This window comes from Vipera berus, assembly GCF_964194415.1.
Source record: "Vipera berus genome assembly, chromosome: 6".
In the NCBI taxonomy this organism is placed as follows: Eukaryota; Metazoa; Chordata; class Lepidosauria; order Squamata; family Viperidae; genus Vipera; species Vipera berus.
Genome location: NC_138208.1, coordinates 35,706,090 through 35,723,453, shown reverse-complemented (window position 1 = coordinate 35,723,453; position 17,364 = coordinate 35,706,090). Strand labels below are relative to the sequence as shown.

Here is a 17,364-nt window from a genome sequence, read left to right as displayed (position 1 = left end):
CTTTACTTTACCTTTACTCTTCACCTGCATCAAGAGGCTCTTTAGTTCCTCTTCACTTTCTGCCATTAGAGTGGTATCATCTGCATACCTTAGGTTGTTGATATTTCTCCCGGCAATCTTAATTCCAACTTTTGATTCATCTAGCCCTGCCTTTCTCATGATGTGCTCTGCATATAAGTTAAATAGGCAGGGCGACAGAATACAGCCTTGCCGGACTCCTTTCCCAATTTTGAAACAATCAGTGGTTCTGTGTCCAATTCTCACTGTTGCTTCTTGACCCGCATATAGGTTTCTCAAGAGACAAATAAGATGGTCTGGTATTCCCATCTCTTTAAGAACTTGCCACAGTTTGTTGTGATCCACACAATCAAATGCTTTAGCATAGTCAATGAAGCAGAAGTAGATATTTTTCTGGAACTCCTAGCTTTCTCCATGATCCAGCATATGTTGGCAATTTGATCTCTGATTCAATCTGCCTCTTCCAAATCCTGCCTGTAGTAAGTTTGTTCTTGTATAGTTCTTCTGTGTAATTTTGCCACCTCTTCTTAATCTCTTCTGCCTCTGTTAGGTCCCTGCCATTTTGGTCCTTTATCATGCCCATCTTTGCATGTAATGTTCCCTTCATCTCTTCAATTTTCTTGAAGAGATCTCTGGTCCTCCCTATTCTATTGTTTTCTTCTTTTTCTTTGCACTGTTCATTTAAGATGGCATTCTTATCTCTTCTAGCTATTCTCTGGAATTCTGCATTCAGTTGGGTGTATCTTTCTCTTTCTCCCTTGCCTTTCACTTCCCTTCTTTCCTCAACTATTTGAAAAGCTTCCTCAGACAGCCATTTTGCTTTCTTGCATTTCTTTTTCTTTGGGATGGTTTTAGTTGGTACTTCTTGTACAATGTTGCGAACCTCCGTCCATAGTTCTTCAGGCACTCTGTCTATCAGATCTAATTCCTTAAATCTATTTGTCACCTCTACTGTATATTCATTAGGGATATGATTTAGTTCATACCTGAGTGGCCTAATGTTTTTCCCTACTTTCTTCAATTTAAGCCTAAATTTTGCAACGAGAAGCTCATGATCTGAGCCACAGTCAGCTCCTGGTCTTGTTTTTACTGACTGTATAGAGCTTCTCCATCTTTGGCTGCACAGCACATAGTCAATCTGATTTCTGTGTTGACCGTCTGGTGGTGTCCATGTGTAGAGCCATCTCTTGGGTTGTTGGAAAAGAGTGTTTGCTATGACCATCGTATTCTCTTTACAAAATTCTATCAGTCTGTGCCCTGCTTCATTTTGTACTCCAAAGCCAAACTTGCCTGTTATTCTGGTTATCTTTTATATCTGCTTAGGGGAGGTTTAAGAATGGCTAGTTGGTTGGATAAATTTATAAAGGCTACTTAGAAAAAATAAAATAGATGTTCCATACTTAGCTCTAAATAGTAAAAAACCATCTTTAACACCTGTTTCCAGAAGCCTCAGTTTTCCAATTCACTAAGAAAATACTGATGAACCACAGAAAGAAATTCTCTGCATGTTGAAATTAATACAAGAAACAATTGCTTTAGCAGAGAAGGAACCAGTAACCCAGAAAATAGAATGCTGATACAAACATTGAGGATCTAAAGGAAGAAACTAACTACCAGACTCAGATAAATGAAGACTTTAGAAGGCACAACGATAATATTGGAAATGGAAAAGACATTTAACAGCTTTGACCTATTAGAGGGGATGTTATATTACCAATTAGATGTTTGAATAGAATAGATTGGTTAAGAATAGATTGCTAGAAATAGAAGTATTATTATAACTAGATAAGATAGGATTTGTAATCAGAATATAATATCTTGGTATGAAAAGGGAAATAAGAATATGCTAAGAACTTTGAATAAGGGAAACTTTTGGTTTCCCAAATATAATTTGTTCTGAAATTATAAATGATTGGGATACTTTGAACATGGATGGGAAATTAAAATTGAAAAAAAAATAGGATATGGACTGAATAAATGGATATTGAGTGCAAATGCAATTAAGATATGCTTTGGTTAGAAAAGATATTCTAAACTGATATTATTGACACTATTAGAAAAATGTAACAAATGTTGATAGGCAATTGTATATTTACAACAATAAAAATTGTATTTGTTTAGTGTGGGAAAATGTCTATTACTAGAAGAAGAAAGGAAGTTCTGGAGGGTATAATATTGGATTTAGTTTGAAGAAGTTTACATGTACCACGGAATCACTAATGGATTCAGTCATCACCTTGTCTATTAGATACTTGGTTGTAAAAATAGAAAATTAATAAAATATTTATATATATAAAAAAGAATTTATCCAAGATAGGCTCAATGACTATGTGTACAACACCTCTTCAGGGGTGCCTCCTGCACCCTCCGCCAGTGGTACATGCTAGGTGAAGAAGTGGAAATCGACCTGGCCAGGCCCTACAACTGCAACACCCATGAATGGCCCATCCTGAAAATGACATTCTGATTTATTCCAAGACAAAGCATGAACATGTCAAACTCATGTGAGCAGTATTAAAGAAACTGCAGGCAACTGAGCTGTATGCTAAGCTCTCAAAGTGCTAGTTCCACAAAGACAAGATTGAATACCTCGGGTACTGGATCGCAAATGAAGGGGTGGAGATGGACCCAGAAAAGGTTAAAGCGGTACTGGAGTGGGCCCCTCCTTGCAGGAGAAAGCAACTCCAAAGCTTCCTAGGGTTTCCTAACTTTTACCGGCAGTTTGTCCCCTTTTTTTTTTGCATGAATCGCCAGGCACTTGGTGCCAGCTTTTAAAAAAAAACAACTACGGAGCAGCAGCTTCCCATTTTGACACCACCACCACCCCGCCATTGACTCTGCACCTGGACTCTGCCCTGCCACTCGATTGGCTGGGGGCTATTTGTCCTGTGCAGCCAAAGACCTGAGTCAAATGTTGTCTGGGCAAAAGGGCAATAACGAAGGGCCAGGGGCAGAGGGCCATGGAGAATGGCCAGAGGAGGGCCAGTGAAGGAGGAAATCTGGCTGTAAATTGGCTGAGGTGGGTGGCTGGGGGCCAAGGGTTGATGCCTAAACATGCCATTCCTGTTCACTCTTCTAATCTCTGTTTTCAATGTTCAGTGTTCAATATAACCAATTTAATCTATAATTTATTCCCATTATTGCTGTTGTATGAAAAAATGTTTCTGTAGTGGATATCCAGGATCTGAAACCATGGTTTAAATTAAAATTTTAATCAACACGTGAGAGTGAAGGGGAAAAAAATTAAATGGGAAGCATGCAATTCCAGTTCATATATTCACATGATTAATTAAAAAGCATTTTTCCTAAATTATACTATAATGTGTTAAAGCATAATCTGCATATAAAGTTACTTAATCCCAAAAATATTTTTATTTTTTCTTTGCCCATTAGAGCATGGTTAGCATGTAGAACCTTATTTCTGTTTTGTTCTAAAACACTCCACATGATTAGAAAAGCATTTTACCACTTTGAAAAAATAACCTAGAATAAAGTACAAGTATAGGACCACAGATAGTATGAAATCTGTGTGTTTTGAAGTAATAGCTACAGTATGCTTTTTATTGCAATATTTAACTTTTGAACTGTGTTTTTCTAGAGCTCTTAATTGATGATCTACAACTGAACATCTTGATACTGTTCCACTGACCTGTGTCTTTTGGAAATGGAGCCAAAAGTTGGCAATTGTACATCTGGCTTCCAACGAAGTTCAACATCAGATGATGATTCTGGATGTGCCTTAGAAGAATATGCCTGGGTTCCTCCAGGTCTTAGACCAGAACAGGTAAGGGCCAATATTAACTGGCTTATGTTTCAACTGTATATTCAGAAACTAATTTTGTACTTAGGTTACCTTGATCTTCATTTTTCTTCATATAAATAATGGACAAAAAAGTGATACCCTTAAAATATATTTTTATTATTTTGGTTTTATATGGTAGCATTGTCATGATTAAAAAAGATAAGTAAACTTTGAAGTAAGCTAAGAAAGAAACAAAAAGACCATAACACATCTTCCTCATCAGCCAGTACCAGATAAGGAGGGATTAACACCATGCAGCAATAAAGCAGAAAACAATGCCCTAATCAAGGAACTATCATGGACGAAACCACAACCCCATTAAAAGTGGCTGGGCAAATTATTGTACTGAATTGTAAATAGGGAATAAATCACACATTCACTTACATTGATGATGTTTCCTGGTTGAGTGGTGAAAGCCTGCAAGCAAACAACCAAGCTCAGCACCAAGAACTCAACCTTTCAACCCTGAGCTACATATATTCTCTTCATATCAATTGAGAAGCTATGAGCATCCTAGACCAAGCTGAATCCTAGGAATTCCTGGAAGCTTGACTTTCAGACAAATAAGCCATCAGTAGACATATAGAAACAAGCCATATTTACATACCATTCAAGAGACAATAAACTGAGAAGGAAAGAAAAAGATCAGAACACATCCTTTCCAGCAGCGAACACTCAAATAAATAGGGATTAACATCAGGCAATCAATCAAACAGAAAACAATATCCTTATCAAGGGGAATACCAAACTACCAAAACTGGCAGGACAAGTTATTGTATATAAACAGGGAGCAAACCCTACACTTTTCTGGGTAGCTTTACACTGTTGTGTAATAAAATGCAGAAAGAGTATGTGGAATTTTAACCAACCTGCTAAATATCCTGAAGAAGGTGGAAGTGAGATGTGCATAATGGCAGCTGTAATTGCCACTGAAAATTGCATTCCAGGGAAGCAATTCAACAGCTGGGTGCTAGTAATCTTAGGTAACGTAGTTTTGCTTAGTTAGCTTAGTTCTTCTTTCTAAAAAAGGAATGCAAATTCTGCTAAAGATGCAAAAAAAGTAAAATAGACTTAGCATACCCTATAAATAAAATACAGGTGAAACTCGGAAAATTAGAATATCGTGCAAAAGTTCATTTATTTCAGTAATGCAACTTAAAAGGGGAAACTAAGATATGAGATAGACTCATTTCATGCAAAGCAAGATAGTTCAAGACGTGATTTGTCATAATTGTGATGATTATGGCGTACACCTCATGAAAACCCCAAATCCACAATCTCAGAAAATTAGAATATTGTGAAAAGGTGCAATATTCTAGGCTCAAAGTGTCCCACTCTAATCAGCTAATTAAGCTATAACACCTGCAAAGGGTTCCTGAGCCTTTAAATGGTCTCTCAGTCTGGTTCAGTAGGAATCACAATCATAGGGAAGACTGCTGACCTGACAGTTGTGCAGAAAACCATCACTGACATCCTCCATAAGGAGGGAAAGCCTCAAAAGGTAATTGCAAAAGAATTTGGATGTTCCCAAAGTGCTGTATCAAAGCACTTTAATAGAAAGTTATGTGGAAGGGAAAAGTGTGGAAGAAAAAGGTGCACAAGCAGCAGGGATGACCGCAGCCTGGAGAGGATTGTCAGGAAAAGGCCATTCAAAAGTGTTGGGGACTTTCACAAGGAGTGGACTGAGGCTGCAGTCAGTGCATCAAGAGCCACCACACACAGACGGATCCTGGACATGGGCTTCAAATGTCATATTCCTCTTCTCAGAGCCACTCCTGAACAACAAACAATGTCAGAAGCGTCTTACCTGGGCTAAAGAAAAACAGACCTGGTCTGTTGCTCAGTGGTCCAAAGTCCTCTTTTCTGATGAGAGCAACTTTTGCATCTCATTTGGAAACCAAGGACCCAGAGTCTGGAGGAAGAATGGACAGGCACACACTGCAAGATGCTTGAAGTCCAGTGTGAAGTTTCCACAGTCTGTGTTGATTTGGGGAGCCATGTCATCTGCTGGTGTTGGTCCACTGTGCTTCATTAAGTCCAGGGTCAACACAGCCATCTACCAGGAGATTTTGGAGTACTTCATGCTTCCTTCCGCAGACAAGCTTTATGAGGATTCTGACTTCATTTTCCAGCAGGACTTGGCACCTGCCCACACTGCCAAAAGCACCAAAACCTGGTTCAATGACTGTGGGATTACTGTGCTTGATTGGCCAGCAAACTCACCTGACCTGAACCCTATAGAGAATCTATGGGGTATTGCCAAGAGAAAGATGAGAGACATGAGACCGAACAATGCAGAAGAGCTGAAGGCCGCTATTGAAGCATCCTGGTCTTCCATAATACCTCAGCAGTGCCACAGGCTGATAGCTTCCATGCCACGCCGCATTGAAGCAGTAAATGCTGCAAAAGGGGCCCAAACCAAGTACTGAGTACATATGCATGCTTATACTTTTCAGAGGTCCGATATTGTTCTATGTACACTCATTTTATTGATTGCATGTAATATTCTAATTTTCTGAGATTGTGGATTTGGGGTTTTTATTTTATTTTATTTTATTTTTATTTTTATTCCATTTATATCCCGCCCTTCTCCGAAGACTCAGGGCGGCTTACAAGCTTAACAGTAGCCTTCATTCTATGTATATGCCTGCTTGTTAGGGCTTTCACACACACCCCAAGCGGCATTATTACAAAGTCAGCTTATTGCCCCCAACAATCTGGGTCCTCATTTTACCTACCTCGGAAGGATGGAAGGCTGAGTCAACCTTGAGCCTGGTGGGATGCGAACCTGCACTAATTGCAGGCAGCTGGTGTTACTTAAGGAGGCATCAGCCCACTGCTCCACCAAGGCTCATGAGCTGTACGCCATAATCATCACAATTATGACAAATCAGGGCTTGAACTATCTTGCTTTGCATGTAATGAGTCTATCTCATATATTAGTTTCCCCTTTTAAGTTACATTACTGAAATAAATGAACTTTTGCACGATATTCTAATTTTTCGAGTTTCACCTGTATATAAGATAGCAGATGAAGATTTCTTACAAGGAAGTGCATGAATCAGATATGTGTTTGGCTTCTAATTCAGGTTCAGCTTTACTTTGCTTGCCTGTCAGAGGAAAAGGTCCCATATGTTAACAGTCCTGGAGAAAAATATCGAATTAAGCAGCTTCTCTATCAGCTACCACCCCATGACAATGAGGTAGGTATAGATAATCATGTTTGTTCTGTTGGGATGAGACAGAGGGACATATTCCCTTTTTGGGCAATAAGTCTATGGTTTCTCAAATACAATCTGATTCCCAAAACTATGTGACAAGATGTAACTAATTACAGTAAAATCTTGCCATGATAATTCCAGATTAAATACTGAAACATGATGGACTTTGAAAGTCTCCAATTGGTAAGTAATACAGTTCAGTAATTCTGACTGCGCCTCTGATTTAATTTGCATTTTGCTTCATGCAGATGATCTTGACTGATCTCAAAAAGTTAAGTTGTATCATATCTAACTAGTTTTTGGATGAAGACCACAAGGAAATTCCAGGATTTTAAGTTACCGGTAGATTAGGAAGTTGAAAAAATTGTGTAAGATCACAAAGATACACTACTTCTATACTGTTAACAAAATACACATCCATCTGGTAACTAGGAATGAAGTCTCTTGAATGGAGGGCTTCTGCCTTACAGGAGCTTAATTTGTGGTGTGTTTCTGAGTCCAGTTCAGAGTACTAGAACACAAGTGCAAAGGTTTGTTCCTCCACTTCATTCCGCCAATGACTTTTGCTGTCTTAAAAGCCAAGGATGAAATTTTTTTCTAGATAAGCCCTTGGCCATCAGTATCAACAGTTAATACTTAGGGTTTTTTTAAAAAAACAACTTGCTACCAGCAATGTGGCTTATTGTATTATTTTAGTGTTTTTAAATGTTTATAAATACTGTAAAAAGGTAAAGGTAAAGGTTCCCCCGCACATGCGTGCTAGTCGTTTCTGACTCTAGGGGGCGGTGCTCATCTCCGTTTCAAAGCCGAAGAGCCAGCGTTTGTCCGAGGACATCTCCGTGGTCATGTGGCCGGCATGACTAGATGCCAAAGGCACACGGAACGCTGTTACCTTCCCACCATAGTGGTCCCTATTTGTCTACTTGCATTTTTATGTGCTTTTGAACTGCTAGGTTGGCAGAAGCTGGGACGAGTAACAGGCGCTCACTCTGCTACGCAGCACTCGGGATTCGACCCGCCAAACTGCTGACCTTCCGATCGACAAGTTCAGCGTCCTAACCCACTGAGCCACCATGTCCCTTCATAAATACTGTAGCCCCTTAATAATAAAAATAAAAAATAGAGAATGGGCGGGGTGTGAGGAAAGGTATACTTGCCAGCAGGGCTTTTTTCCCCTCATAAAACGCCGAGAACAGAGTTCCGGCACCTTTTTTGGATGGAACCTTGTAGGGCTGGCAAGGCAGGTTGTATAATGTTTGTGAGTTCCAGCACTTTTTTTTTACAAAAAAAAGCACTGCTTGCCAGCATATAGAATAATATATGCAAATTGCATCTATATTTAGCACCCTAAAACTCTTAAATAACATTTCAGTTTACATCAAATGCATCCCCTTATGCCTTATTTTTATGCTTTGCTTTCCACTTTGCAACAGTTAGTTACTGTGCTTTCCTACAGTAGCATCTGTTCTATGGAATAATGACTATTCACTGTTGTGTCAGGCACCACTCCTGGTGTAATTTAGTGTTGTTGTTTTTTAAAGTATAATAACCTTGGTTAGCTTTCTCCCCAAAACTATTTTCTATCAATACTTTTATTTTTTCCTGCTATTGGATGGATAATTTTACATCATCATGAGTGCCTGAATGATCCCTCCTAGACAAAATAGAAGTATCTAATAAGAGATACATCAGTGAGATGGTCTTAGAAAATCAAAGGCATAGTTTTTATCATTATATATTCTGAAATGTAAGATGTAGGCAGATATTTACCATATAGCTCAATTCTTTGAAATAGATTCAAACAGCAAAGTTTAATTTGGACAGGCTGAGTTTAGAAAATGATTTTGTAATTAAAACCGTCAGTGATCTCATGTCTACTGTGGATGGAAATAGCACCAAAACTCTATGGTGCCACTTCTCCTTTCTTTTTATAGAGCATGAAGGAATAATATGCTTCTTCACTCTATACTTGTATGCTATAGAAATTTATCTTATATCCATAAACTAGTAAAACCAAATGCAGAAAAACTTTAATCTTCAAAATATGTCAGTATCAAGGGTGGAAATGCATAGACTGTAGCAGCTCCAATTGTTGAGACAGATCATTACATTGTGGTGAAAGCATAAGAAATTAGCTGTGTATGCAATTCTATTTGTAAATCTGACACAAATCCAAAAATGTGTATGTACACCTATTCATGCATGTTAATTCCAAATAGAACTTGTGTAGATTCTAAACATGTTACTTGCTTCTTTTGTTTTTTTTTAGTTTTTATTATTTTTTATTCTTTACATACATATATTAGTTTTTCAAACAGCATGTGAGCTGGGCTTATAACACGCTGATACATATACAAATTCTACTCTTTGGTTCTCTCTTCTAACCATTTGTAAAATAGATTCCAGCTTTTATAGTATTCTGTTTCTTCTTTTTCTTTTAATCTCATTGTTAATCTGTCCATCTCTGCGCATTCCAATATCTTCTTTATTACCTCTTCTTCTGACGGTATTTGTTCATTTTTCCAGCATTGTGCATAACTTATTCTTGCTGCAGTTACAATATGTAAAACCAAATATAAATTTTGTTTGTTAGTCTTTTCTGGTACAATACCTAATTAAAATAAATCAGGTTTAAATGCTACATGTTCTTCTAACATTTTTTCTAGCCAAGTATGTATTTTTTTTCCAATAAGCCTTTACTTTGTCACATGTCCACCAAATATGATAATATGTACCTAAATTATGTTTACATTTCCAACATTTACCTGATACATTTTTAAACATTTTTGCTAATCTAGTGGGGGTAAATGCCATCTATAAAACATTTTATACAAATGTTCTTTGTATGCAGTTGACATTGTCAATTTATAATTTCTCTCCCACAATTTTTGCCATTCTTCTAGATCTATGTTATAACCAAAGTTTTCCGCCCACCTTGTCATTGTCCCTTTAATTTGTTCACTTTCCATCTCTAAAGTTAACAAAAATTATACAATCATTTAATTAATTTCTCATCAGAAGTTAATAATATCTTATCAAACACATTTTGTTCTTTATAAAATCCATACATTTTCATATCTTTTTCATATCTGTTTTGTATTTGTAAGCGTACCCACCATGACATGTTGATACCCTGATGTTCCAGTTCTTGTTTCGATTTTAATGTCCCATCGATATTTAAAATGTATCTATATGTCCAAGTTTTTTCAAAATCTAACAAGTTTACATGTGAAAAAGCTTCAATTGTTGATAACCACCCTGGAATTTTTACATATATTTTCATTTTAATTTTTTCCCATACTGTTATCAAAACATAACTTAAAAGCACAAAATTATAAACTATTGGAATATTCAAAGATTGGAAAACTTTACTATGCGTCAGCACAACAGAAAAAAAGAGGAGTAGCTCTATATATTAAAGAGACAATAAATTCGAAAATGCTATATTCAGATGAAGAAGGAAGAATATTAATGGTAGAAATTTATTTGCATCAAAAGCAAATATTATTAGTGGCAATTTATGCATCAAATGACAATCAAGAAAAGTTCTATAAAAATCTACACAGAAAAATAATAGAAATGGCGTATCAAAATATTTGTTTACTAGGAGATTTTAGTGCAATAACAGATGGAAAAATTGATTATAAAAGTAACAAAACAAGGAAAAATGGTAGAGGAAGACTACCTAAGACATTTTTTGATATGGCAGAGGAAATTGGAATTCAAGATATTTGGAGGGAAATAAATCCACAAAAATTACAATATACTTTTTATTCAAATAGTCAGAAATCCTGGTCAAGAATTGATATGATTTGGATGACTGCTGACTTGAGAAAGAATGTGCAGGACATTGAAATAGAAATAGGCACATGGGCAGATCATAACCCTCTGAAAATGACTTGGAAAGGGACACAAAAAAGGCTAAGATGGACTTTAAACTGTTCCATATTAAAGGGAAAAGAATTTATAGAGTTAACAAAAAAAGAAATGGAACTCTTTTTTAAAGTAAATAAGAAAGAAGATACTACAATACAAAATCTATGGGACACAGCTAAAGCATACTTTAGAGGTATAGCTACATCGTATATGGCAAGGAAAAATAAACAGAGAAAACAGCAATATGTATTATTAAGAAAAGAATTTGGAAAGTTAGAATCAGAATTGCAAAAGAATCCGGAAAAAAAGACTTTAATAAGAGATATGGATATGATAAAACATAAATTAAATTTGTTAGATTCAGAAAAAAATGGCAGAACAGATAAAAAGAGCGAAGCAGAATTTCTTTGAAAATGCCAATAAGCCGGGAAGGTGGTTAGCTTACAAACTTAAAAAACAGAAAGAAAAAAAATGATACATAATCTATTGGATGGGAAAGGTCATTTACAATATAAAAATGAAGAAATAAAAAAGATAGTTAAAGAATTCTATAAGGATCTGTATGATAAAAAGGAGACTTCAAGAGAGAAAACTGTAAAATATTTGAAAGATAGTAACCTTCCGAAGATTTCAGAGACATTTAAAAATATGCTAGATGAAGGAGTTACAATGATGGAAATAACAGAGGCTATAAAGAGACAAAAAAAATGATAAAGCTCCTGGCCCAGATGGACTCCCGGCAGAACTATGCAAAAGTCTACAAGAGATATTAAGTGATCTGTTCAAAGATGTTTGCAATGGTCTTTTATTAGAAGCTAAAATGCTGATGACGTGGATTGAAGCAAACATTACCTTAATACCAAAAGATGATTCAGATTTGACTCAGGTTAAGAATTATAGACCGATTTCACTACTTAATGTGGATTATAAAATTTTTACTTCAATAATGGCAGAGAGACTGAAAAAATATCTAGTTGAATTTATCCACCCGGATCAAAATGGCTTTTTACCAAAAAGACAAAATAAAAATGACTTAAGAATGATACTAGATGTATTGGAATATTATGAATTACATCCGGGGAAACAAATGGCATTAATATTTTTAGATGCTCAAAAGGCATTTGACAATCTTTCAAGGCAGTTTTTGATTCATCAATTACAAATAATGGATTTTGGACAGAACTTCATAAATATGGTAAAGACAATATATAATAAACAAACCGCCAAAGTGATTGTGAATGGAGATTGTACTGAGAGTTTTGAAATAAGGAAAGGCACAAGGCAAGGATGCCCTCTATCTCCTCTGTTATTCATTTTCACCTTGGAGGTTTTAAATTGGAATATGATGAGATGCAGAAATTAGAGGTTTGGAGGTAAAGGGTGAAACATATAAATTACAAGCATTTGCTGATGATTTGGTATTTATTTTGGAAGAGCCCTTGGAGATGATTCCAAAATTGTGGGGGAAATTAGAACAATATGGTGAAGTAGCAGGATTAAAAATAAACAAGGAAAAAATAAGATAATAGTTAAAAATGTTACGGATAAGCAAAAAAGTCGAATATCAGAAGTGACAGAGGTACAGATAGTGAAAAAGGTAAAATATTTGGGTATATATTTATCACCTAAATGTTCAACATTAAAAGAACATAACTATACAAGGTTATTGAAATAAATAAAGTTAGACCTGGAAAAATGGAAGAATTTAAAATTGTCTCTATTAGGAAGGATGTTGTTGTTGTTGTTGTTAGCTGCGAAGTCGTGTCCAACCCATCGCGACCCTATGGACAACATTCCTCCAGGCCTTCCTGTCCTCTACCATCTTCTGGAGTCCATTTAAGCTCACGCCTACTGCTTCAGTGACTCCATCCAGCCACCTCATTCTCTGTCATCCCCTTCTTCTATTGCCCTCGATCTTTCCCAGCATTAGGCTCTTCTCCAGTGAGTCCTTCCTTCTCATTAGGTGGCCAAAGTATTTGAGTTTTAGCTTCAGGATCTGGCCTTCTAAAGAGCAGTCAGGATTGATCCCCTCTAGGACTGACCGGTTTGATCGCCTTGCAGTCCAAGGGACTCGCAGGAGTCTTCTCCAGCACCATAGTTCAAAGGCCTCAATTCTTTGGCGCTCAGCCTTTCTTATGGTCCAACTTTCACTGCCATACATTGCAACTGGGAAGACCATAGCCTTGACTATACGCACTTTTGTTGACAGGGTGATGTCTCTGCTTTTTAGTGTGCTGTCTAGATTTGCCATGGCTTTCCTCCCCAGGAGCAAGCGTCTTTTAATTTCTTGGCTACAGTCCCCATCTGCAGTGATCTTGGAGCCCAGGAAAATAAAATCTGTCACTACCTCCATTTCTTCCCCATCTATTTGCCAGGAATTGAGAGGGCCAGATGCCATGATCTTGGTTTTCTTAATGTTAAGTTTCAACCCAACTTTTGCACTCTCCTTCTTCACCCGCAACAAGAAGCTCTTTAGTTCTTCTTCACTTTCTGCCATTAGAGTGGTATCATCTGCGTATCTTAGGTTGTTGATATTTCTTCCGGCAATCTTAATTCCAACTTTTGATTCATCTAGCCCTGCCTTTCTCATGATGTGCTCTGCATATAAGTTAAATAGGCAGGGCGACAGTATACAGCCTTGCCGGACTCCTTTCCCAATTTTGAACCAATCAGTGGTTCCATGTCCAGTTCTCACTGTTGCTTCTTGACCCGCATATAGGTTTCTCAAGAGACAAATAAGATGGTCTGGTACTCCCATCTCTTTAAGAACTTGCCACAGTTTGTTATGATCCACACAATCAAAGGCTTTAGCATAGTCAATGAAGCAGAAGTAGATGTTTTTCTGGAACTCCCTAGCTTTCTCCATGATCCAGCGTATGTTGGCAATTTGATCTCTAGTTCCTCTGCCTCTTCGAAATCCTGCCTGTACTTCTGGTAGTTCTCGATCCACATACTGCTGAAGTCTAGCTTGTAGGATTTTAAGCATGACTTTACTAGCATGAGAAATGAGTGCAATGGTGCGATAGTTTGAACATTCTTTGGCACTGCCTTTCTTTGGAATTGGAATGTAAACTGATCTTTTCCAATCCTGTGGCCACTGTTGAGTTTAGGAAGGATAGCTACAATTAAAATGAATATATTGCCTAAGATTCTGTTTTTGTTTCGGACAATTCCGATAAAACTTGGGGGAATTTTTTTTAAAGAGTTGAATTCTTTAGTTTTGAAGTTTGTATGGCAAGGGAAAAAAGCTAGAATAAAGAGGAAAACTTTGCAAGATACTAAAGAAAATGGAGGTTTTGGTTTACCTGAGTGGGCTTTGTATTATCAAGCATCTGTATTGACATGGGTGAAAGAATGGATAATGCTTAGGAATAAAAGGTTGTTATCCTTGGAGGGACATGACTTACAATTGGGATGGCACGCGTTTTTGTGGTATGGGAAAAACAAAATTCATGGATATTTTCAAAACCATTGTATTAGAAATGCTTTGATAACAGTTACTTGCTTCTTTTGATGAAGGTGCGATACTGCCAGTCTTTAAATGAAGAAGAGAAGAAAGAACTTCAACTATTTAGTGCACAACGTAAAAAAGAAGCATTGGGGCAAGGCTCAGTCAAATTACTCCCTAGAGCAATAATGCATGCACTTTGTGAACAGGTAACATTACTATTGTTAAAATAGAATTCTGTAATTCTGTGAAATTCAGGTACTGCTGAACATGGAATAAAGCACATTTAAATAAAACATGGGTTCATGCCTTTTAGGTTGAAAACTGATCAAACAGCATTTCTTGGCTTACAAAACCTATTTCTGTTCTTTACAGTATAACAATATGCTTAAAATATTGATCAAGAAAAATCTGATAAAGAGCAAGGTAAATCAAGGGGATAATAAAGATTTGATTAAAAGATGTTGATGAATCAGTATGAGTGTGCATGCATGCTTAACGTAATGGAATGCTCAAAGGAAGTGTTTAAGAAGTTATTTTACTGACAGTTAATATGAGTCAGTAATCTTGTATCAAGGAAGATCATAGTAATAGCATATGCTCCTTTAGTGTCCTGATCTGTCCTTTCCTCTCAGATGTGAGGTGGTCCCATTGTTCTAAGTTGTATATGTATACAAATTAAAATGCATGTGTGCAGGTTTATCTAGATCAGGGGTGTCAAACTCAATTTCATTGAGGGCCACATCAGCATTGCGGTTGCCCTCAAGGGGCTGGGTGGGTGTGGCCTGTGTGGGCATGGCCTACTGGGTGGGCGTGGCTAAAGTGCATATGACCTATTGGGTGGGCATGGCCAGCTCTACATCATTGGCATCAAGGGTGCCTATGGGGGCCTGGGCAGGAGTGGGACAGATCTGAGGGTCTCTGGCAGAAGGAGGGTCTCTGGGCCAGGGCCAAGGCAGTAGGGGCCGTTCCCTCACTGTTTCCAGGATGGCTTTGCGGGCCACATGAAACCACTTCGCGGGCCGGATCCGGCCCCCGGGCCTTGTGTTTGACATGTCTGATCTAGATGGATATATGGGGGAAAAAATAATTAAATCCCTGTTTTTATTTCTAGTGTGGTACAAAAATAAATGGAGGTGAAGTTGCAGTATTTGCTTCAAGAGCTGGGCCTGGAGCGCTCTGGCACCCATCCTGTTTTATATGTTTTACATGCAATGAACTTCTTGTTGATCTAATCTATTTCTTCCAAGTTGGAAACATTCATTGTGGTAGACACCATGCTGAACTGCTCAAGCCACGGTGTTCAGGATGTGATGAGGTAAATTTCACATTCTCATGAAACTCACTTTCAAGTGTGATCTGCAATTTTTTCTTCTATAGCCCTCAGAAATATTGGAATCTAATTGCAGAAATGTAGGAATAATGGGAGATTTGACTGAATTTGTAAATTTTGTAATACTTGGAACATTTGTTGGGTCTTATTTACAGACTGTTCATGAAGACTCCAGCCCTTAACAAGTCAAAGATTATATAATGGATGCAGAATTAGAATATACAATAGAGATGCAATGAGAATTGTAATAGAAAAAGATAATTAAATTTACTCAGAACATTATACTCAGAGAAAAATATTTTATCATTTATTTCAGTTTTGATTGCTAAACAGGACAGTTTATCTTAAAAAAAAATTACTGGAAATCTAATGAGCAAATGGGGTCATTTGTTTCTCATATTTGGCATTAAGCTTTAATGCTGTACAACTCAACAATTTTGTAAAAGGATTCAGAATGAAACAATTCTTATATGCTCGAGATTCATCTTAGCTTAAACTATTCTTATTAAACTGTCAAACTATATATCCCTTCAAAATACGGTATATATAGATTTTTATGATAATTGCTGCAAAGATATTATGTGTTTCTTATTGGAAATGTCTGAACCTTTCAATGGAAAAATGGCTAACCAAGTTGTGGGAGTATACTCTGATATTAAAATAAGTTTGCACCTTAAAAGTAAATCAAACATAAATTTTAGCTTAAACTAGAAACTGTTTTTCAAGTATAATACACAGATTGGGAGCATATCCAATATTAGGGCTTATCTCTGCATAGAAGTTATGCTTCAAGATACTTATTCAGAATAATTTTTTTACTTATTTTATATCCCAGCTTTATTATCTTTACAAATAACTCAAGGTGGAGAACACATCCAACACATCCTCCTATTGCATCACTTTGGCTGAGAGAGAATGACAGGCTCAAGGTTATCCAGCTGGCTTTTATGGCCAAGGCGAGACTAGAATTCATGGTTTCCTGCTTTCAAGCTGTGACTTAATCACTAAACCAAACTGGCTTTCTAATTCTTCTCTTATACATTTTTTTAATAAGATTATAAATTATTATAAATAATAATTCTTAGCAATATGCACTGAACTTAATATATCATATAATTTATATCGTATTGACTATGACCGGCATGGGGGCTTAGTGGTGAAGACTCTCACCTCCCACTTGGAAGGTTGAGAATTCAATCCTAGGTAGTGACAGATGTTTCTCCCTTAGAGCACAAAGAAAAAATATCTGCTACAAACTCCGCATGAGTGGCAGAAAGGGCATCCAGACAGTAAACGCTCAGCTCTAGTCACCCAAACGCTCAGCTCCATTCAGTCATCCACACCCCGAATAGGGACTACAAAGTTTTAAAAAAGGGAGGGTTTTTTTTAATTGACCATAGTTCTTGACGTTCATTCATTGGCCATTACTAATATCATTGGGTGGGTGGAAACCATTTATACTGTTGAAATAATGTGACATAATTATTTCTCTCTTTTAACATATCTTGCCAGCATTTATTTCCTAATTGCTACCTGTACCAAAAATTGCTGCTGCTAAAAGGGAGGTTTTGTCCACAGGTACACAATACTAAGTATCAATTGCTAAGTATCTTGGAAGGAACAGAGTCTTCTGTGAGTGCATTTGATTATGACTTATCATCTGACA

The 17,364-nt window shown here is 37.0% G+C and overlaps 1 protein-coding gene across 3 annotated transcripts in view; it reads right to left on the bottom strand.

Moving 5' to 3' along the window:
• Positions 1 to 9,055: 9,055 nt before the first annotated feature.
• PPHLN1 (periphilin 1) overlaps positions 9,056 to 17,364 on the bottom strand; it is a 112,702-nt gene continuing 104,393 nt past the window's right edge. Inside the window, exon 13 of one of the 3 annotated variants that reach the window (XM_081330370.1) lies at positions 9,056 to 9,589. In XM_081330370.1, coding sequence (XP_081186496.1) covers positions 9,556 to 9,589 — 34 coding nt within the window. In that variant the 3' untranslated portion in view covers positions 9,056 to 9,555. The remainder of the gene's footprint in view (positions 9,590 to 17,364) is intronic. The other 2 variants (XM_081330371.1, XM_081330372.1) reach the window with 2 other exon arrangements.